General features: G+C 38.9%; 1 protein-coding gene across 1 annotated transcript in view; it reads right to left on the bottom strand.

Annotated features, from left to right (window-relative positions):
- Positions 1-3973, bottom strand: part of MRPL1 (mitochondrial ribosomal protein L1) — a 112465-nt gene extending 108492 nt beyond the window's left edge. Inside the window, exons 1-2 of the mRNA XM_037830060.1 lie at positions 3837-3973; positions 2808-3125 (exon numbers count right to left, since the gene is read on the bottom strand). Of these exons, the coding sequence (XP_037685988.1) occupies positions 2808-2838 (31 nt within the window). The 5' untranslated portion in view covers positions 2839-3125; positions 3837-3973. The remainder of the gene's footprint in view (positions 1-2807; positions 3126-3836) is intronic.
- Between the last annotated feature and the right edge of the window lie 20598 nt (positions 3974-24571).

Genomic DNA, 24571 nt, shown 5'->3' with positions numbered 1-24571 from the left:
AACAGCCTCCAAACTGTCCTATTTTCCATTCTTGGCCCTCTCCATTTCTTTTCCACCATTCAGTAAGAGGGACCATTTAAACATGAAAGTCTCCTCATGTCCTTAAAACACTTGGACGGCTTCACCTTGCTCTCCCCTCACCCTCCCCGCAAAGCTTTTCATTTAAATTGAGGTAAAATTCACATAACATAAAATTAATTATTTTTAAATGTACAATTCAGGGGCATTTAGTATATTTACATTATTGTGCAACCATTTTTATTTAGTTCCAAAATACTTCATCACTCCAAAAGAAACACCCATATGCATTAGGTGTTCACTTCTTATTCCCTCATCCCCCTTTTCCTCCCAAGTGCCTGCCAACCACCATTCTGCTTTCTGTAGAAATTTCATACGAATGGAATTATATAGTATGTGTTCTTCTGTTTCGGGCTTCTTTTACTTAACACAGTGTTTCAAGGTTCACCACGTTGTAGCATTTATCAGTACTTCGTGCCTTTTTTATGGCTAAGTAATATTCCATTGAATTTCTGTAACATTTTATTTACCCATTCATTAGTTGACAGACATTTGGGGTATTCCCACCTTTCAGTCAATGTGAATAGTGTTGCTAAGAACATTCGTGTACAAGTATTTGTTTGAGTTCCTCCTTTCATTCCTTTTGGGGTATATACCTAGGAGAGGAATTGCTGGATCAAATGGTAATTCTATATTTAACTTTTTGAGGAACCACCGAACTGTTTCTACAGCAGCTGCAGCATTTTACAATTCCACCAGTAATGTACAAGGGTTCTAATTTCTCTATATCCTTGCAACACCAGCTTATTTTCTGTTCTGTTCTGTTTTTGTAAATAGCTATCCTAGTGGATGTGAAATGCTATCTCACTCTGGTTTCGACTTACATTTCCATAACAACTACTGGTGTTGAACGTCTTTTCATGTGCTTGTTGGACGTTTTTATCTTCTTTGGAGAAATGTCTATTCAAGCCCTTTGCCTATTCTTAAATTGGGTTATTTGTCTTTTTGTTGGTAAGGTATAAGAGTTCTTTATACATTCTGGATACTAGATTCCTCTCAGATATATGATATGCAATTATTGTCTCCTGTTCTATATGTTGTCTTCACTTTCTTTGATGCACAAAAGATTTTAATTTTGATGAATTCCAGTTTAGTTTTTCTTTTGATGCTTGTGCTTTTGGCATATCTAATAATTCACTGCCAAATTCAAGGTCATGAAGATTTACCCCTATATCTTCTTCTAAGAAAACACAGCTAATGACTTCTGGCTAATTCATAGTTATTCAGTCATCTTTCAAGACTTAAAAATTACTTCTTCAGATGAGCCTTCCCTGAAGGCTCAGAACATATTAGGCATCTCATACACTCTTGCAGCACCTTATACTTTTGGCACTTACGACAATTGTAATTAAAGAAGTAATTATTCAATTAATGTTTGCTCTTCAATAGATGGTAAGCACCACGGGCAGGGAATGTGTATAGCTTATTCACCATTGTGTCCCTAACACCTAGCACAATGTTTGGCAAGTGGAGACTCAATAAACATCTACTGAAGGAATGGAGGAATTTGAGCACATGAAAGCAAAAACTGGATTCAAATTACCTTAAATATCCATTATAACACAAGGAAGGAGGTCCTTTTTTTTTTTTTTTTTTTTGATGATCCATTCATTCATTCATTTGACAAATATTTATTGGGTGCCTACCATGTGCCAACACTGCTTTAGATCATTCAGGACACATCAGTGAACAAAACAGAAAAACATAATACGGGGAAGAGGAAACAGCAGGGTAAAAGGGATTGAGGGTCGGGGGAAAGTGGGTCCATTTTAAGTAAGGTGGCTAAAGTAGGCCTCATTGAGCGGGTGACATCAGGGTCTTGTCACTCCTATCTTTTGGGCAACAATTATGGTAAATGGAGGATGCTGGTCTTGACACTGCTCTTCCTGTGGGAAGTTCAAGGAGAAAACAGTGATGCAGTTTAAAGAAAAAAAAAAATCACTGGCCTTAGGGGTGCAAGCTTCAATCCTGGCTCTGCCACTCACTTACTAATTATATGAATTCGACCACATATTTAACGTATCAGGCATCAGTTTCTTTTTCTATGAAACTGTAGTGAAGCTGACCACTAACTCCACCTAAAAAGCTGTCTTAAATAAAAATATTTATTGCAGTGCTTCAAAAAAAAAAAAAAAAAAAGCACTACACCAAGAAAGAGCTGTCATCCTATCTAACAAATGAGACTTTACTAAATTCTGAAAAGAGCTGCTATCAGTAAGTACTACTGAGTTAGCTTCCAAATAATAAGTATTGATTCAAATTAGTCAATGTCTGGAATTTTAAGAACTGGAATCACCTGTAACGATGTACTCCAAAAGCAGCATATAAGCCACTCAAAATATTCCACCTTTCTCTTACCAGAACTCACTTCTTCACATATCAAATTCCTTTACCCCCAGCGAACACCCCAGGTACCGGAGATAGAACCCTGTTCCCGCCTCCTTCCCTACAAGTGGCTTGAGGGGTGTCAATGTGCATCCTAACCCACACCACAACCCAACTTCCTCACCACCGGCGTAGACGGCTAAAAAAATGTCTGAATCCCCTAAAAAGGTCACTTTTAAGTAGTAATGACCCTCTACAGAACTTGGAGTCCAGAAAGAGCAGGAGGCATTTCGAGTCCCCAGTACAGATCCGTGCCTAGAAGAGTCCGGATTGCACTCTGCCGCAAAAGGCGACAGGGCGCCAGAACCATTCTCCCCGCAAGCCAAAACAGTCCTTTGCCTTACCTCTACCGAGGGATCGTACGGCCGCTGCCATACTGGCCAAACGGAATTGTGTCCACGAAATTGGTCCTACGCTTCAACTGGGAAGAACAAAGCAAAAGGTTCCGCTCCGAAATTGTCGGAGAGGAAAGAGTTAGAAAGAGCAAAAGGAAGCGGGCGGAACAAAAAAATAAGTTGTATTTCCGGGGTGGGAGAAAGAGAAGCTCAAGGACTGTGGCGCCCCGTGGCGGTGTTACGTTCAGTCCTCCGTGCTACCTGGGGATCCTCCGTTTCGTGGTTCCGGGACGGCAGCCTCACCGTTTTCAGGAAAATCTGCCTTTCCTGTTAACATATTAAATAATGCTGTAACTATTTTGTTTTACTCCTTTCTTTTTCTTTTAATCCTGTAAGTGTACCCACAACGATAATTTTAATAGATTGTGGGAGTACCGAGTATTAAAACTCCCGAGTACTAAAAGCACCGAGTAGTAAAAATAAATTGTGGGAGGATCGAGTACTAAAAACAGGCAAACAGAAAACCTGAAGAATTCCTCCGCCGCATATCCAGCCTTGTAAAGACTTAAAAAATAAATCCTATCAGCCTTTCCGCCACCACCCGAGGATGAGGGTGGGGTGTGTTTTGCTCACTCATAAACTTTGTTTTTAACTCAATGCTAGATCAGCGTGGTTGTATGTTAATTTTGCATTAATCTGCTCTACATTTTCTCCCTTCTGGCAAGCTGTTTCATTAGGTTCGATGCAATAATAACACGACGTTTATATAACACATCTAGTTTTAAAATGGCAGATTTGAAACCTACGCACAGATTATTCTGACTGAAAAATATTGTGTCCTTTCCGTTACATCACTGCTGTCAGTGTAGTCCATCTAACACAAATCTGATCACAGATTATATCACTTCGCAGTTTAAATAAAACCCTTCAGTAATGACCGTATCTGAGGCTCAGCTTCTCACCCCTGCCTTCGTCTCTCTCGCCTCAACTCTCCGCCCCCGCTCCCAGCCCGCCGGGTATACACACATAGTTTCTCACCTCTATGACTTTGTTCATCGTGTCCCCTCTGCCTGATTATCTTGTGTCATATCACCTAGTTATCTCCTTTGTTGTTGTTGTAAGATTAAATTAAGGCTTCTCTCCTTCAGGAAGCCTCCCTCACTTTCCAGGCTGGGTTATGGCCACCTCTTACTGGTTTTGTCAATACCAAGGATTTATATCTTGTTTCCTTTTATTTTTTTAGCAGCTTTATTTGTATATAATTCACATACCATACAATTCATCCATGTAAATTGTACAAGTCAATGGTTTTTAGTATACTCAGAGTTGTGTAACCATCACCATAATGTATCTATTTGTCCCACCAATCTGAATGAACTCTTTGTGGGCAGAAATTGTCTTAACCATTTTTGTGACCTCAGTACCTACTACAGTGCCTGGCACATAGGATATCCTCAGTAAATGTGTTGAATAAGTGAATACAGGAATGCATGAATTTATGACTCAATTAGAATGGCAAGCCTGCAAAATTAACCTGTTTCCATGAAACAGCCCCCAGGAAGCTGGACAGACCTAAGTAGGAATTTCCCAGACACTTTATTCCATATTTATATATACTACCCATCTATGCGAAGAATAGGATTTCTAATTTATTGCCCTATCTTATTAACACCCAAGCAGTTATTCAAGGGTTGCACAACCATTCATGGCTGTTAAGCCAAAAAAAATTCATAGAACTTAAAATTACCTGTATAACTCTCTTCCCTCCTACCCCCCTTTCTTCTTTTCACAGATACTTCAGTGTCAAGCAGTGTGCTTGGCTATGCATAGATGGGGTGAAAAAAATTAACATAGCCACTGTTCTCATGGAACTTAAAAGCTAGTTCCATTTGAGTTTAAATGCCAGAACTGGAGCAAATTCACTGAGTCCATATCAGACAAAAACCAACACCCAGATTAGAGGTACGGTACGTGGTCCTTATATTCTACATGCCTCCCTTTTCTGCAGTTGAGGTCATTTGACCACCTTCTGCAACTTCCTTATAACTCCTGTTCTGACAGGAGAATTTGAATATCGAATATTAGGATTCAGAGTAACATGTAGTATGCTTGCAGTAATAGCCTTTTTTTTTTTGCAGAAGTGCAGCTTATCTGAATTGTCTACTTGTACTGCCAGAACTTGACTTAATGCCATTAGTCAGGTGGGTCCAGAATCCAGTTATCTATATATAACAATACATAGCGTTTCTTTAGCTTGAAATTTTCTAAAAACTACAAAAGGATTTGTTGCAAATTATTAAATCCACGTTTGAAATGAGAACTCCAAGTCTCTAAATATTAAATTCATGATGAGGTCTTTGAGAAAAGGGACTAGAGCATTTGTTTAAGCAGTGATGCTCAGGAATCAAACTACCTGTGTTTGAATCCCAGTATTATCACTCACCAGCTATGTCACCTGGGACAAGTTACTATACCTTCCTGGGCCTCAGTTCCCTAAACTGTGACATGGGCTAATAATAAGATAATTCACTGACTTGACTACAGTACCTGACTCAAAGTAAGCAATAAATGTTAGATGTTGTCATCATTAAAGAACTGGTGAGAACTATGAACCAGAGAGAAAAATGAGTAGTTGTTCTAGATACTTGTTCCAATAACAGCTATTTCTTAATATGACCTATCTTGTCCCAATATGTGGTAGCATGTCACTTTTCTTTATATCAGGACTTTTGTTAGTATTTTCAGAAAATCTTTAGGCTTTGTTTATATACTTCCTCAAAGTTCACTTTAAATGCAACTCTTCCCATTTTATTTCTAGGAAGATTTATACTTTCCAGGAGTTCTGGCAAAATGCCAGCCTGCTTGGCTAATTTCCTTGGGAAATCTCCATATTTGCCTAGCCCTGCAGTTCTCTTGATCTGTGTTCCCTACCTTCTTCCGCCATCTTCTAGTTGAGCTGGAAACTCCTTTTCAAGAAGAGTCACATCCTACTTGGGGTTGTTCAAGTTAAAAAGTATTCTCTTATTGGACAAAAAATAAGGAACTGCATGACATTTCCTTTTTCATTAATGTGCATCAGAATCAACCGGAGGTTTTTTTAAAAGTCACATTGCTGGGCTCCATTACTAGAGTTTCTGATCCAGTGGGACTGGGGTGGGGCCTGAGAATTTGCATTTATAATAAGTTCTCAAGTGATGCTGATGAACTGGTCCAGAAAGGACACTTTGAAAATCACTACCTATATAATATCATGAAATATTTGTATCCATACCAGCCATTAACTTTGGGAGGAGTTGTTTTGTTTAACAATTTTTGTTCAGTATAATACAGGCTATTAAAGCACAAAGGTTCCCATGTGGTATGTCTCTAGGACTGGCCTCTGCCCACTCTTCTCCCTGACTATACAGAAACTGCTATTCTACAGTTCCAAAACTGTCAACTAGGAGAACTTCCCTACTTCTAGATTCCCCACCCCTTTGTGCTTACTTCAGACTCAGGTTATTTTTTCATAAAGAAATTGCTATCTAGAGTAATTGGTTCTTATTCATAGGTTGAAAGATGGTGAAGTGTTGGAACTCATTTTGTCTTGCCTCTCGTCCCCAGATATGGGAGCTTCTCTGTCCAAAATGCTCTAGACCAGTTAATTCCAGATTGAATAAGATATAGGACTGACCAGTAGTGTGCTAGTAGTGCTAGTAAATGTTTAATGGCTGTCTCTTCAATACAAAATAAACCAGTTTGTAACATTTGTCAATTTCCATAATGAAAATACAGTTGATTCTTGTTATCTGGGGATTTATGTTTTATGAAGATTCCATGATCATTGAGTTAGCAAATGTTGACCATTGCTCCAAGAAGAAATGATTAGATTCCTGTAAGCCTTTTGTCACATTTTCATCAGCTGATCAATGCGTAACTTGTTTATGTGTGCTGCTGTTTAAAGACACCTTATTCAATATATTTTGTTGATTCATTAACATTGAACTCACAGCCAAAAGCACTGTAACTCATGCCTGAATGGAATTTATCTAGCACATGTACTTTCTTTAGCCTTCTTGCACTTAGGATCACTAGAGAGCTCTTCAGCCTTTCACTTGGGGGCCATTTTAAACAGCAAAATCAACAACAAAAACTGCAAAAATGTAAAAAATATGGCACTAAATATTCTGCAAAAAGGATACTTGTTTACAGTATGAGAGGTGAAACCAGAAGGCAGAGCATTACCCTATTTGACCTCAGCTGGAAATGTGTGGATTGGGTGATTCAAATGTTTCACCACTTTGGGCATGCCCATCAATGACCCGAATGCATGTAAGCAAATTTGCAAATATGGAATCGACAAATAATGAGGATTGACTGTACTCCCACCATAGCTGACTTCAAGCTACCAACTGTGAAATGAACCAGCTCACAAAATTCCTGACAACTTAGCAATTGGTTGTCACATGGCTACAATTTCCTGGAAGTTTCCTAGTAAAAGTCTTTTGTGAATTTTAGGATCCCTAAACCAAGCCAGTTCATCCTAGAGCCATGCTTTTCAAACTTTAATGTGACTACATATCTCCTGGGGATCTTATTAAAATGTAGATTCTGATTCAGTAGGTTTGGGGTAGGACCTGAGATTCTGCATTTCTAACAGGCTACTAGGTGATGTTGATGCTGCTGGTCTGTGGACCATACTTTGAATAGCAAGTACAAATAGCTAGAACAAAATCTGGAGCGAAATCCAAATTTCTATCATTAGTCCCCAAACAGACATTTGGTTAGGCTCCTTCTTCCTTGTACCAGAAATAAGCTTAAATGGATTACCAAATTTCACGATATAAAGTCCATGGCCTCCATCTTGCAGTGGAGAGACTAGAAATAGCAATAACTTCCTGCCCCACATACATCCGTTCTATTGAAACCTCCTCCCACATAAATCATACTGCCTTGCCCAGCTGTCTGGATCAGTGGATAGCATCTAACCAAAGGAAACTCCACTCTGTGGCCACTGACTTAGCTTGAAAAGAAAAGGTAGGTCAATTGTTCCTCTCAAAACTAGAATTGGTTTAATGAAAGTAAAACATTAGGAGGGAGAACTCAAGCTGTAATGTCTTAGAGTTCAAGATGTAAGGTCATGGAGTAGAATCAAGGTTAGCGAACCCTTGAAAGGCAAGCTGAATTTATCAGGGAGCAGAAATGATGAGCTTGATTAAAGGCACAGGAAGCCAGTCAGTAGCAAGAGTAGAATGGAGTGAGGATGACGAGAAAAGCAGAGATATCACAAAGAAAAGCTCACCCAGCCTCTGAGAAGGAGATACCAAGTGCTGCCTCAGTTCCTGTTTCAGTTTACATCAAGCCTACTGTACCACTGTCCCTCTCCCTGTGATCTTGTGAGATCCCCATCTTCCATATATATCCCTACAATAACCCCCATTTTCATGAGCTACTACCAGTGAATTTGTTTCTCTTCTAAATTAAAAAAAAAGAGCCCTAATTAAAACAGTAGGACTCTAGTTATTCTGGTCATAATGCATGAATTGGCAGCTCTCTTCCAGAATTAGTAGCAAAACCTCCATCATGGAATCTCAGAGTTTGGAAAGCTTTTGGAGGTCTTGCTGCTGTATAATTCTCTGATTAAATTTCTCGTGACAAAGTACTGAATATTCTGTCAGTTTAATCCCTTTTTGGACAATTCTAACTACGAAGGTTTCCCTTAAATTAATGCTGAAATCTCCTTCCCTGTAACTTCCTCATTTGACCTAATTGAACCCTTTGGATCAATACCATTTCCACATGGCAGACTTCCTGGTATTTAAGAACAGTTCTCATGTCTCCTCTAAGTCTTCTCTTCACTTGACTTAATATGCCCATATCCTTAATTGCCACTGTTCCCCACTTCCATGACTTGGGGATGAAAACTCTCAGCTTCCTAGGAGTCTTACCAAGGACGAGCTTGCCTATGTCTCTCTTAAAATGTAATCACCAAATGAACAAAATACACCATAGAAGAAATGAACATTGGTTTTGCAAAAGTAATGCATTCTAAAATTGCATTAACTTCTTTGGCAGTTCAAATGGCATTGCATAGCACTTTGTACTTCCCTTGCTTTTCCTCAGTACTCCCTTAATTATGATGCAAAGCATACACACTTATCCTGGATTTTGAACTAAACAAAAAGGTAAGGTTCCTTTTCATGAACTTTTTGCTTTAAGATTTTTCAGTATGCTAGAATAGCTCTATCAAACAGAAATATAATACATCAATATATAATTTTAAATAGTCTAGTAGCTACACTTAAAAAAGTAAAAGGAAAAAATTAATTTTAATGTTTTATTTAGCTTGATATATCTGTAATATTATAGCTCAACATGTATACCTTTTTTTCATACTAAGTCTTTGAAATTTCATGTGTAGTTTATACTTAGAGAACATCACCGTTAGGACTAACTACATTTCAAGTGTTCAGTAGCCACATGAGGCTAATATATTGGATGGCAAAGGTTTAGTTTAACATAACAATAATAGCTAAGGCTTTTTTGAAAACTTACTGTGGCCAGGCACTTTTCTAAGAGGTTTACGTGTTTTAACTCTTTTAATCTTCACAACAACCCTATGAGATAGGTACTATAATTCTCCTACTTTTACAGATGAAGAAACAGGAACTGAGAAGTTAAGTAACTTGCCCAGTTAGTAAATAGTTGAATTGGGATTTGAACCTAGGGAGTCTGGCTCCAGAGTTTATGCTTTTAACCACTATTATACATGTCACACACATATTTCATGATGGACATATGCTAATCCCTTTGCATATGATGTCTAGCTTAATTCCTATTATATAGATGAAGAAATGGAGCCTCCAAGAAGTCGATGACTTACTACACAGCTAGTGTTAGAGTCTGGCATCAGAGCCAGTGCATTTGCTCACTGCACCTTCTTCCTGCTTCAATGCTACCTTGAAACTTTGATGTTTACCCATATGTACTTCCATGACAATATCCTTGATGCTGATATCTGAAATTATGAATAGCTAGATAGCATCAAAGTGTGGGAGAGAAAGTAAATAACATGTAAGCACATGTACACTATTTTCTGATCTTCAAAGCCAAGCTTGTAAATCACAGGCATCAACAAAACATTAATTAGAGTTAACGTTTTATCTCTAAGCATGAGGTGGTAAAACTTGCTTGAAATATTTATATAAAATATGGGAAGGCACATTTAAAAAACTTTAAAGACCTGAGAAAAGTAAAAATACCAACAAAGCAATTCTTAGGGTAACATTTTATTTTTATAAAAGAGTCTGCACAATTCACAAGAGGAAGCTATACGTAATTGAAAGGATGTGACACTCTTCCTCCCTTTTGTACTGTGTGGCTTTATTATTTTGCAGACTTAGAAGTAAACATGGCATTTTGTGGTTTACTCTTTTCAGGTCCCATCTTTCTTTCATATTATGTCAAATAAGGGTGAGTTCCTCATCAAGTTCCAGCCTTAGGGGTAATATGCTCTTTCTCCATCTCTAGACATGTCCTTTTTACCGCTTCAGGAAATGAGCACACTGTTTTGGGGCAACTTGGGAATTATTTCTTAGGCATTTTCATCTGAAAAACATTGAGATCAAATATTTCAATATTCACCTGTGTACAGTAGAATCCCATCTTTGTCTAAGCTACTTTATCCCATCTACTAATATTTCTGTTGTTGCTGCTGGGTTAGCAGTTTTCCTGTTCCTATAGTTATCAGTTGGTGGAGGTCGAGTGGCAGTGGTCTTGGAGGGAACAGGGGCAGGGATGGTGAGAAATGAGACTCGGAGTGGAGGGAGTCTTCAATAATCAGGAAGTCAGAGCTACAGGTCAGGCTTTCCTGACATGACCAACCCCAACAAGTCATTTTTTCCATCACAGTGCCTCAGTTTTTCTGTCTGAAAATAGGGATGACAATATTTTTGCAGGACATAATTCTCGATTGCAGGATCTCAGCTTTAGTGATAACTTGTTAGTTTATGTTAAACAACTGTGGATAATTGTTAAGAGTTCATTTTCAGTGAATAAATAAAAAGTACCTTTCTAGCTTCTCTGGCAGAGATGACAGGGCTCTATGCCCAAGTGAAAAAACAGATCGAAAGGATACCCTGGGGTCCAAGGAGAGGAAGTAATTAGCATCCTTATCCATCAGGAAAATAGATTGTATTTAAGAAAAAAGAATAAGACTTCTCTAAAGCTCAAAGGAAAATAATGACTGAGCATAGATATACGGGTAGAAGGGTTACTAACAAAAGGTGTTTTAAACTGTATTAACCCAGGCTCTATATTTGTACTGGTTTGTACAATCTTAAATGGTATATAACCTGTAATTGGTTTGTACAATCTTAAATGGTATATAACCTGTAATTGGTTTGTACAATCTTAAATGGTATATAACCTGAAATTCCTCAAGAAAACATTGGAATGCATTGCTTTTCTGAACTCTCCCTAAAAAGTGGGCTACAGAACATTAGGGAAGAAGAAGCCCGACGCCTTCTGTGGTTGACAGTGATGGTGGGGATTTTTTCACTGTTACCACAACTCACCATTTGTACACACACAGAACAGATCCAGGAAGTAGTGGCTGTGTAATAGAAGGGCTCTGCTTAACTCAAGCTCTGTACATCCTGAGATTCAGATATGTGTCAAACATAGAAGACATGCAGAGTGTCCTTGCACTGAGGGAGGCCAAAGAGTTTGAAGTGCAAATGACCTGTGCAAAAGGTGGGGGCAATCCTAAGTGTGTTGCCCTACTTCTGCCAAGTGCCTTCCAAAAATGAGTGGTAGAACCTGGGCAGGGGAGGCAAGTGAAAAATATGTAGACATGCTGTTTCATGGAAACTTCTGAGAGGACTTGTGGGTACAGGATTTCTTATTTATGGGAACCAGGTACCAAAGAGGACACACGAGAAGATCACCCTCTTTAGCAGAGAACACAGCGTGCTGAAGCCGTTGACACATTTGAACAGTGACAGCTTAGAAGGCTTTGGCACCTTTCTTGAAGACAAAAAACAACAAAAAGCAGCAAGAGAAGATGAAAAGGACTGGTGCCATCCATCCATGCAATAACAGAGACAAAGTGTTTGGGAACACTCAATGAGGACTTCCCTCAGTACATCCATCAAGAACTAGGGAGCAATTTAGGATGAGTTGTAGAACCCATAATTTTTGGTGGGGTCCCAAAAGCAGAGAAATATCGGGACCCTCATTCTCCCTTGGTCTGGGAAATACTGACTGCATGTGGAAAGCCATTTGAGAATACTATGAGCAAATCTCGTTACGTTTTCCGTTATAATCTTGCCCAGTTATGAAGTTATCTTAGGTCCTATTTAATGTCTAATTTTCCTAATTTTTCTTTGGTAAACATTAACAGTTTTTTTCCTTGTACCTTGTTATAAAATATCCAATTCCAGATTATTAATTAAAATATAACACTTTGGTCCCTATATGTTAATTTACTATTAATCAAATTAATATGAAATCTTGTCTGGTTTGCTAAATTTATCAAGTTGCCCATGACTGTTTACCTTATTCCTTATTCCATGAAAATTAAGTAACTTTCATAGTTTAGAAGAAGACATTATCAGAATTCATTGCAAAAATCCAAAAAAATTATATTCACTGGCTCTCTGTTATTTATGCCGTCTCTTTCAAATAATTTAATAGATAAGAAGGAAATCATTTATTTTTTAAAAACTTCTGTCCTTATCATGTTGCCATAGATTCACCTGCTACAAAAGTGCTTCATTTTCTTAACTTATTTTTTTCCTGATAGATTTCTTTCTCCGTGATATAATCTGGTAAATTATTGATAACTTCTTATTTAAAAGACACTGTACTGGTCATTCTCCATTTGCAACCACTTGTACCCATTCTTCACCCTTCCCCACTGCATTAGGGTTCTCTAGGGAAACAGAACTAGCAAGAGATATCTATAAATAGTATGACACTTAAAAGTGTCTCATGCAACTGTGGGGCTGCATGAGTCCAAATTCCATAGGGCAGGCTACAAGCTGGCACTACAATTAAGGTCTTTGATGAATTTCCCAAGAGAGGCTGGATGGCTGAAGTAGAGATGAAAGTTCTCTCTTCTGACTGCTGAAGCTATTACCTCCCCCTTAAAGGCCTTCAACTGACTAGATGAAACAGCTCTCTTGCAATAGATACTTTCCTTAGCCTACTGAAGATGTAACCAGCCATAGATACGATCAACCTACTGATGTTTTAAGTCCATGAAATGTCCTTGCAGCAACAGCTAGACCAGTGCATGCTTGACTAGACAACTGGACACCATCATCTGGCCAAGTTGACACATGAACCTAACCATTATCACAGTACACACCTTGTCAACTTGGCAGCTATACACATCACTTTAAACCATGCTTAATCTCTAAATAAAAAAAAAAAAAAACTATACATTTTTTTGCCTAACAATACTCAACTGTCCTGTGTACAACTGGAAATGTACTAAATTTCTCCAGAATAGGGTGGAAGTCCTTAGGCAATATTCACTCTTAAACTTGATATCCTATAAAAAATACTATAACATGAACAATACAACGTATGTCATATGATAATGGGATAAGATAGAGAAGAAAACAAAGATATTTTCTTTATGTACAAATACAAACATATTCAACAAAACAAGGAGGAAATATTCATGCCATTACAGTCCTTGTTTCTGTAACTGGTCACGAGGTCGTAGTTCATTTTTCCATTACCCATTCCATATTCTCTTTACCCTGAGCAAGCACCTCAGCTGACTATGGTTCTTTGCCTGGTGGCATGACCCAAACCATTCCTGAAGTTTCTGAGCCATTGGTAGTCCTGCCTGGATTGGGTTGTTGCAAATTTCCATTGACTTTAATCACAGGGCACTGTAGTAATAAGAGACACCCTACGAGATCCATATTCCAGGAAAACTCTTCTTTACCTCCATTGTTTAGTTGCACTCCTAGTCCCCTTGATAGTGAGAATCAATCACCCCACCCAGTATGGTAATCCCCTTTCTTGCCTGTTTACTCAGAGGCATGAGAAGCCCAAAGTGGTCATGTTGCAGTCTTAACTTCAGGTTAAATGGAATTATTGTTGTGTCCCTTGGAGGGAGCACTCCTCATTTTGGAACTAAGACCTGTAGACCAGCAGAGCTCAAAATTGCAGGGACAGGAAGGAGAAATTTTTCTAGAGGATCACTACAGGTGATAGTGACTGGTTGCACTTCCATTTCCAGCCCTTGATTCCTGGACCCATGAATCCTGGCTATAGGAGAAACAGCACCAGACATTAGATGTTGATTCAGAGCATACACAGCCTCCTAGAGGACATTGCTCGAGTCCTACAAGGAATTGCCACATAGTAGGCACCATAATTGAGTCTTCAAAAGGCCATTTCCACAGGAGATGAAAACCCTGGTCTCTCCTTCAGGCTAGCACTCTAAGCACAAGGCCCACGCCCTGTACCCTCTTGGCCATCATGTCCCCATGGCCTCTCTGTTTGCAGACACAATCCTAATGGAGATGTAAAACTTTTTAGCAATCAAATGGATAAAGAACTGTTTGCTTTTTATTAAACAGGAAGTAAAACTAAAATACTTGAATTCTCAAACAGTGTAATAACAGTTTGTATGAGTTTTTGAAGGCTCCTGTTGAGGAAGTGTAACAATCCATGAGATGTGAATAAATGGAAAGTAATCAAACAAAACAAAACAAAACAAAAGGTCATTCCACTGTTCTATCAACCCCGCACCTCTGGATGATGGGGAACATGTTAAGACAAGATAATTCCATGAGCATGTACCCATTCCTACACTTCATTTGCTGTGAAATGGGTTCCTTGATCAGAAGCAATCTTGGGTGGAATATCATGATGGTGAATAAGGCATTCCGTAAATTCACAGATGGTCGTTTGATAGAAACATTGTGTGCAGGGAAGACAAACCCAAATCTGGAGTGTGTGTCTATTCCAGTTAGAACAAACCACTGCCCCTTCCATGATGGAGGTGGTCCAATGTAATCAACCTGCCATCAGGTAGCAGGCTGATCACCTCAGGGAGTGGTGCCATATCAGGGAATGAGTGTGGGTCTCTCCTGGTTGCAGATGGGGCACTCAGCATTAGCTATAGCCAGACTGGGCTTGGGAGTGAAAGTCTGTGTTTCTGAGCTCATGCATAACCTCCATCCCTATGACCATGACCACTTTGTACATGAGCCCATTGGGCAATGACAGGAATGGCTAGGGAAAAAAGCTGACTGGTTATCTTATCTATTTGTTTATTAAAACCTTCCTCTGCTGAAGTCACCCTCTGGTGAGCATTCACATGTGACACAAATATCTTCATGTTTTTTGCCCACTCAGAAAGTTCTATCCACAAACCTCTTCCCCAGACCTCTTTGTCACAAATTTTGCAATCATGTTCCAAGTCCCTGACTATCCAGGCAAACCATTAGCAACAGTCCATGAATCAGTATAGAAACACACTTCCAGCCAGTTCTCCTTCCAAGCAAAGTGAACAACCAGGTGCACTGCTCAAAATTCTGCCCACTGGGAGGATTTCCCCTCACCACTGTCCTTCAGGGACATCCCAGAAGGGGCTTACAGTGCTGCAGCTGTTCATTTTCAGGCAGTATCTGAATATCATGCAGAACCATCTGTAAACCAGGCCTGAATTTTCTCTTTCTCAGTCAACTGACTATAAGGAAATCCCCATGAGACCATAGATCTGGACTGGGAAAGAGAGATAATGTGGCAGGAGTGGGGTCATGGGCATTTGAGCCACTTCCTCATGTAACTTACTTGTGCCTTCAGGACCTACACGAGCCCTATCTCATATATACTATTTCCATTTTATAATGGAGTGCTGCTGTGCACACCCAACTTTATGGCTTGGTGGGTTGGACAACACCCAGCTCATGATAGGCAATTCAGGACTCATGGTGACTTGGTGGCTCATGGTTAAGCATTTGGTCTCTACTAAGGCCCAGTAGCAGGCCAAAAGCTGTTTTTCAAAAGACTAGTTTTCTGCAGAGGATGGCAATGCTTTACTCCAAAACCCTAAAGGACTGCATTGTGATTTTCCTATGGGAGCCTGTCAAAGCCTCCAGACAGCATCTCTATTTGTCACTGACACTTCCAGCACCACTGGATCAGCTGAATCATATGGTCCAAATGGCAGGCAGCTTGCACAACAGCCTGGACCTATCACAGAGTCTCCTCTTGTTCTGGTCCCCACTCAAAACTAGCAGCTTTTCTGGTCACTTGGTGTTCCAGTTTGCTAACGCTGCTGGAATGCAAAACACCAGAAATGGATTGGCTTTTATAAAAGGGGGTTTATTTGGTTACACAGTTACAGTCTTAAGGCCATAAAGTGTCCATCAACAAAGTGTCCTTCACTGGAGGATGGCCAATGGTGTCCGGAAAACCTCTGTTAGCTGGGAAGGCACATGGCTGGTGTCTGCTCCAAGTTCTGGTTCCAAAATGACTTTCTCCCAGGATGTTCCTCTCTAAGCCACAGCTCCTCTTTAAAATGTCACTCTCAGTTACTTTTGGGTCATTTGTCCTCTCTTAGCTTCTCCAGAGCAAGAGTCTGCTTTCAACGGCTGTCTTCAGACTCTCATCTGCAGCTACTCTCTCTCAGCTTCTTCAAAGTGTCCTCTTGGCTGTAGCTCCTCTTCAAAGTGTCACTCTCAGCTGCACTGAGTTCCTTCTGTTGTCAGCTCATTTATATGGCTCCAGTGATTTAATTTAGACCCATCCTGAATGAGTGGGATAACACCTCCATGGAAATTATCCAATCAGAGTCATCACCACAGTTGGATAGGGCACATCTTCACAGAAACACTCAAAGAATTACAATCTAATCAACACTGATACATCTGCCCACAAAAGATTACATCAAAGATAATGTTGTTTTGGGAGACATAATACATTCAAACCGGCACACTTGGTAAAAGGGCTAGAGTAGCACACCCAAATGAGGAGTATGTTGTCTCCAAAATTGAAAGAGAGAAACCTGGCATTGCCTCTTTTTTGGTCATAGGAAGGTCAGCTGCACTAGCTTATCCTTCACCATAGAAGGAATATCTCGACCTGCCCCATACCACAGGGCACTTAGAAAATTTCACTGAGGTGGGAGACCCTGTATTTTTGTTGGATTTATCTCCTATCCTTTGACACACAAAAGCCTTACAGAGAAGTCTGGAGTAGTTGCTACTTCTTTCTCAAGATTCCAGCTCAATGACAGCATTTCCCACAGTAATATCTGACCTACAAAGAAGGGTGACTACAGAGCTCTTCAGGGGTGATGTGGCTAGTCTCACATTTTTAGTCCTCACAGTCCTGGTAAAAGGTGTGTCCTCTGGACATTCCTGGTGTGTGTGAGCAGGTCTTCCACTATAAATCCACTTAAAATTCCAATCTCTCTAAGCCTTTGGATCCCCTTGTTCCAGTTTGCTAATGCTGCCATTATGCAAAATACCAGAAATGGATTGGCTTTTATAAAAGGGGTTTATTTGGTTACAAATTTACGTCTGCAGGCCATGAAAAATGTCCAAATTAAGGCGTCAACACAAGTATACCTTCAACAAAGGAAGGCTAATGGTGTCTGGAAAAACTCTGTTAGCTGGGAAGTCATGTGGCTGACATCTCCTGATCCCAGGTTGTGTTCCAGGTCCTCTCTCAGCTCCTGTGCATTCTTCAAAATGTTGCTCTTGGGGCATTTTGTCCTCTCTAAGCTTCTCCAGAGCAAACACTGGGCTAGCATCTCCAAAGTTTCAGCAAAAGTCTGCCTCGGTAGCCATCTCCAAAATGTCTCCCTCAGCTGCTCTGAGGTCCTTTTATAGGACTCCAGTGATTAAATCAAGACCTACCATGAATGCGCAGGGTCAATATCTCCATGGAAATAATTTACTCAAACATTTCACCCACAGTTGATTGAGTCATATCTCTGTGGAAATACTCAAAGGATTCCAACCTAATCAGCTCTCCTGTGTCTGCCCCTCTAAGATTGCATTAAAGAACATGGCATTTTGGGGGACATAATACATCCAAATCAGCACACTCTTGATCTACATTATACCAGGGCAGCTCTAGCATTTCAAGCTCAGATAATGTCGACTAACTTTTCATCTGTGTTTCAGCCAACAACCCAAACAAATTGTTAATGCCCTTTCTATCCCCTGGAGCTACAATATTGAATCCAGAATCTCTGCTTAGTGGGCCCATATCAATAAATTCAGCCTGATCCAGCTTTATATTCCTTCTGCCACTATCCCACACCCTTCATATCCATTCCCACACATATTTCCCTGATTTCTGTCTATATAAATTGGAAAATGCACACAGTTCTTTTGGAATATAGCATACTTCCTCATGGGTCACACTTTGTACCTCACCTTTTGGGGCCTGTTGGGACTTTAGTCTAGTTATAGGTCTGGAAGAAAATATGGGTAGTGGGGGTGAGTTATTAAAATAATTAGAAGTATCCTTCAAGCCAATTACCTCAGGGCATTCCCCTGTAGTTTCATCTGGTGCAATAAGATTAATCTCTCCAGACAGAGGAGTGAGGACTGTTTCCCCAGGAGAGGTGGTTACAAGTTTAGCAGGCACTGAAGGGTTAATATCTTCAGGTAGAGATTGGATGGCAGGCTCCTCAGGGCAGAATGGAGGTCAGGAAATGTAGCTCTTTCCTCAGGCAACCATTGCAGGTTTATCTAGCAAAGACTCAGCAAAATCTAGGGTTTAAAAGTCCCCAGTGCCATCATTATCAACCCATATGTCCTCATCCCGATTTTCAGGATCCCATTCCTTTCCAACAAATGCCCTCACTTTAACAGCAGATCCCTGCAAGTTTGAAAAGTTAGTTTATGTTGTATATCTGCTACTTGCACAATGAGACTCTGGATCTGGTTTTTAGGGATCTCAAGTCTGCGACCACAGGAAATACGAATTTCTTTCAGGGTACTCAGAGAAACTTTTACATCTTTCATGTGGTGTTAAGCTGCAAATTTGAAGACCTCAGCTCATCCCTTTCTTTTATAATTGTATCCTAGGAAAAAGCAGTCAATGTCATTATACCTTTTAACTCCACAAAACTCTGTTAAGGTGTCAAAAACACTTTCACTCAGAGCCTTACCTCATATAAGCATATGACTAGCAGTCTCAAATGGTGGTATTTTGTGTATCTCTATTGCCAACTCACACCTTGGACTGTCAGTGCCATCTTGATTATTGGAAATAGAGTCATTAGTGCCTTTGAATCTAATCAGAGTAGAAAACCAATTGCAAAAACCCATTTTTAAGATTCTGTGTCTCAAGAACCGCTCTTGGTACCCAAGCTGTATTAGTTGGGGTTCTCTCTTAGGAAAACAGAACCAACAGGAGATATCTGTAAATAGTATAAGATTTTATAAAAGTGTCTCATGCAACTGTGGGGATGCACGAGTCCAAATTCCATAGGGCAGGCTGCAAGCTGGCACTCTGATTAAGGTCTTTAGTGAATTCCCCAAGAGGGGATGGCTGGCTGAAAGAGAGACAAAAATTCTCTCTTCTGACTACTGAAGCTATTACCTCCCCCTTAAAAGCCTTCAACTGATTAAATTAAACATCTCTCACTGTGGAAGATGCTCCCCTTAACCAACTGCAGATGTAACCAGCCATAGATAAAATCAATGTACTGAAGCTTTAAGTCCACGAAATGTCCTCGCTGCAATGCTAGGCCAGTGTATGCTTGACCAGACAACTGGGCACATCGTCTGGTCAAGGTGGCACATGAACCTAACTATCACACTCACCCTGCTCTGTACCCTTGGGGATGGACCCTTTTGGATTATACCACTCATACTCTTTTGCCCTCTGGTTCTTAATGGGTTTGGCTATGGGAAGCACCAGCACACGATATGAGTGCAGGAAGAAATAGAGTCCATGGTGTCCCCCTGCTTCCTCCTGCCTGGCTGTGGTCCTAGAAGTTACTGCATTCCTCAATAGCCACTGCCTCTGCCAGGCAGTGCCTCATCCACAGCTCCAGTTCTTAACAGGTTCTGATAACACTACATCTCTCCTTATTCCTCCAGGCCTAGGGGTGGTAGTGGCTCCTAATGCTGTTAGTTCATTTTCATTCCCATCACTTATTGGTTACCTCAAAAAAACTAGTTTCACTAGTGAAACTAGTGAAATCTGAATTAAAATGCAGAGTGCAATAATAGTAATGTATGAATATTGGTTTTTTAGTTGTGACAAATGTACCATGTAACATAAGATACTAAAAATAAGGGAACGTGGTAAAGGGTATATGAGAACTCTGTACTATCTTTGCAACTTTTCTATAAATGTCAAACTATTCTAAAATTTAAAAGCTTATTTTAAAAAAAACAATAGAACATTTATCATTCTTTCTGAATATAAAAGTTATACATGGTTAGTGTGGAGAATATGGAAAATAAAAATATTCATAAAGAAGAAAAGAAAATCATTCATACTCTGTTATCCAAATTACATCCCTGCCATTTTAACATGATTCTTCCATTCTTTGGTAAATACACACACAATATTGCAAAATTGAGAGTCTACTATATGAACAATTTTCAGCCTGTTTTTTTCTTACTTAACCTGAGCTTTTTATCATGTCCTTAAAAAAAGAAACATTACATAAGGCATGTATTCAACAATATTCCTCAAGTGCCTTCTATGTGCCAGGTTTTATTCTAGGTGCTGGTGAAAAAGCAGAAGGAGAAAGAAAAACAGCACAAAAATCCCAGCCCTTGTGTAGTCTACATTCTAGGGGAACTTACATTCTAATGGGAGAGAGTGATAATAAACAAGACAAATAAATAAAGTATATAATATAGTTGAAGACAAGAGGTATAGAAAAAAATAAAGTGGGAAAATGGGATAGGCAGTTGATGGTATGTGCAAATTTACATAGAATAATTAGGGAGGACTTCACTGTGAAGGCCATATTTGAGCAAAGGCTTCAAAAAATGGTACCAGGAGAGTGGGGTGCTGTTACTGCAAATACCAAAAATGTGGAAAAGACTTTGGAATTGCATAATGTGTAGAAGCTGGAAGAATTGTGAAGTGTTTGATAGATAAAGCCTAGATTTCTTTGAAGAGACTGTTGGTAGAAATACCCTAAAGATACTTCTGATGAGGCCTTATATAGAAATGTTGAATGTGTTACTGGAAAATGGAAGAAAGATGATCCTTGTTTTAAAGTGGCAGAGAACTTGGCAAAAGTGAGTTCTGATGTTGGATTGAAGGCATAATTTGAAAGTGATGAGCTTGGATATTTAGCTGAGAAGATTTCTAAGCTAAGTGGAAAATGCAGCCTGGTTTCTCCTTACAGCTTATTGTAAAATGCAAGAGGAAAGGTATAAGCTAAGAACTGAACTCCTGGGCACAAAGAAATTGATGATTTGGAAAATTCTGAGCTTCCAGAAAACAAGTCCCCAGAAAACAGTGCCATGTCAAGGTTTAACTGAACATGGTCCCATTCAGCCATTTCAGTGCATAACAAGAAAAATAAGAGACCCCTTTTCACAAGAAATTGATAATGGGAGAAACCTACAGCTAAATCACTGTGGGAATAAACAAGAGGGAGTATCTTACCCCAGATGGGGAGAATCTCAGAAGGTTTCAAATGAGAGTTGAGATTTCATTAGTGGCTTGAAGAATGTGTAGCTGTGGAAAATGACAGGGGTGTAAAAAAAAAAACACTCAAAGGAAGCTGCATTTTAGATAAATTGGTCATTAGTGGCAGGGATCATTAAATAAATTTCAGGAAAATTGACTTCAGACTAATTTATTTTAGTTAACCAGTTTTAGAAACCATTTTTGTTTGTATGTATGTTTGTTTGGAAGGATTGGTTTTAGGTGGAAAGCCTTACTGAGCACCTACTATAAAAATGTAAGAATCTGAGGACATTGAGATGGATATATATGTTGGTCTTCGCCTTTGAACAATGGGTCAGTATCAGCTGCAGAGCTTGTTAAAGCACACATTATTAGGCCCTACCCACCCAGATTCAGCAGATCTGAAGTGGGACTGGAGAATTACCCTTTCTAACAAGTTCATAGGTGATGTTGATACTGCCTGTAGGGGACCACCCTTTGAAAACCACTGTCCAGTAGAATAACAAACTAACTGGGGAGGAAGTTGGTATTTGGAAGGCCTTTGCAACTGAGTTTTCTTGATGAATGCAGGGAGTTCTGGAGAAAGCCAAAACAGAAGGAGATTCTGGGCAGAGTTTTAGCATTTACAGAATCTGAGACTGTCTGAGTTCTAGGAACTCAAATGGTATAAGACAGTTGGAAACTAAGGAAGATTCACTGGAGACCCGGGGGGAAAAGCAGCTCTTGCCTGTCAGACTAAGGAGTCAGACTTGTCACTGCAGTCCTTAGGGATGAAAGGTTTTAATCGCAAGTGAAAAATAGTAATAATTTTACCACAAATCTCCTTAGACACCCATAAAAGTTAGTGATACCTGAGAATTTAAATAATGAGAAAAATAGGATTTAATAATGTAACATTTAGTAAAAGCAATTATTTTGAAATTTTTTTTCCCAGACAAAAGTATGGAAGAGGGCTGCATCTTAGACACAAGACTTTCATTCAATAAAATATAGGACATTCATTCAATAAAATGAAGAACATTCATTCAGTAAAATATAAACATTTTATATTAGAAACTCAAGACAAATTTAATGCTGTACCAATATTTAAATAAAAGCATTTCAACTTTTTCTTCATTAAAAGTTTCTAGTTATAACTAACTGCCTGGGAGAGGAATATAGTAGATTTTTCTCGGTAGATTTTAACACTTAAATTAATGCATAAGCCCAAGGGGTAGGAATTTTTGTTACTCAAATTTGCTTTCAGTAAATCAAATTGTTGTTTTGCATGATAATCCAGCAGGATTTATTCAATATTAAGTACCAAAAGAACAACTGTAAACAAATATTAATAATATCTCAAACATATTTAAATGTTGGTATGGAATTAAGGCCAGCACAATAACAATGTACATTTACTAATGGCTATACTTCAGCACAAAGAGGCAGAAGAAACTAAGAACAAGAATTTTGGAATGGAAAAAAAAAACAGAAATCATTTAAAGAATCTTCATATTCTCAATAGAACCTTGAAGCGAGAGATTTTGTGGCTGTTAATCAAAAGCTGAAATCCAACGTTTGTGTCTGCTTGGACACAGCTACCTGCACTGGGTGCTTAACTGGGAGAGGTACCAGGCAGTTTCTCATAACTGGCACCTCCTAAGGGTAGATTGTGTTTTAGGACTTCTGTGTCACAAAGGAAAACTTTTAGTTTCCAGAACAGTCTGTAAAGGCAGCAGTGAACGCCTAATTAACATGAACAATAGGTGGAAGGGAAAATGCTGTTCAGAAAACAAAAATGAAGAGAGGTAAATATCCAAAGCTAAGGAAATTTAATAAGATTCATGTGGGCATCAAATGAAGTGGGAGAAAATCTCATTTCTGCATACAAATAAGTTTCCTCCTCTAGCAACTAGTTTAATTAAAACAAACAAACAAACAAACAAAAAACCTAGGGGAAAATAACCAATAAAAAAGTCATGAGGGGTGGAAAAGAAAACAGATTTAGTAAAAGCTGACCTGTTGCCAAACTTAATTTTTCTTTCTTTCCTTAAAATATATCTATCATTACCAATATTTTTTTCAGTAAGAAATATTCTATCAATTTAAAAAAGTGAGATTTAATGAAAATATAGCAAAGGAATCTCAATATTTCAGATCCATGAAAAATTCATTCATTCATATGTTCTCTCTCCCTCCTCCCCCCCTTCTCTCTCTCTCTTCCTAGGCATAGAACAGAGGGATATGGTCTTTTGACATTTGATAAATATGTGAGTTTGTATATTTAAAAACTGCAAAGCCTCATTCACAGTGATCATAAAATTTTAGCACAGACAGGTTATAAACCAAGATACCAAACTGTCCCTGAACTAAGCAGACATTTCTTATCTGTCCTAGTCTTTCATCTTTTCCTGCCAAGAATTTGCCACAACAAATGATCTACTTATTTACTGCCATGGAAAAAAAGCATTGCAGTGTCACTTCTTTGTTCTGGGGAGACAATGAGGCTCAGGGGGCCAAATAATAGTCTGGGGATGTAAGGTCATTGGATACTAAACCTGTCCTTGAAATTCTTTGCCTTTGGGTAGAGCATTCATTCATCCATCCATCTACTTATTCAGTCTTTCCCTTTGGACTGAGGGTAATTAGCACCAGAGGAGTAGTTGTGAGGGACAGCTAGTTAAATAATATTTTTGTTGCATATTAAATTAAAGAACATTATCAACATAAAATACTTTCAAAACTAATTCCTTTAGAGCTTGAAATGTCATGTACAACCTAATTGTTAAATCAGATTTGTTGATTATATAATCTACTCCCTGAAAATAAGTAAGGAATTTTGTAAGCTAACTTTTAGAGGTATTGTTAAATCTTTTAGGTCACTAGGAAAAAAAAAAAAAAAAAAAAAAAAACTGTTTCAGAGCCCAAACTGGTATCTTTCTATCCTAAAAACTATTCTGATTTCAAAGCAGAGTAGGATTTAAGTTTTGTTTAATGCATTCATTCAAAATCATTTATCGATCATCTACTATATTCTGAGAATATAGCCTACCCATTGAAAAAATTAGGTACACAAAAATATCTGGATACAATAAAGTAATCAAATACTTGTGAAAGGAGAGAAGTGAATGAAAATAATTTTCTTCCAGATGTCTTTTAAA

This window comes from Choloepus didactylus, chromosome 3 (genome assembly GCF_015220235.1).
Source record: "Choloepus didactylus isolate mChoDid1 chromosome 3, mChoDid1.pri, whole genome shotgun sequence".
Classification (NCBI taxonomy): domain Eukaryota; kingdom Metazoa; phylum Chordata; class Mammalia; order Pilosa; family Megalonychidae; genus Choloepus; species Choloepus didactylus.
Note: the sequence above shows the minus strand (reverse complement) of the source record. Positions and strands in the feature narration are given on the sequence as shown.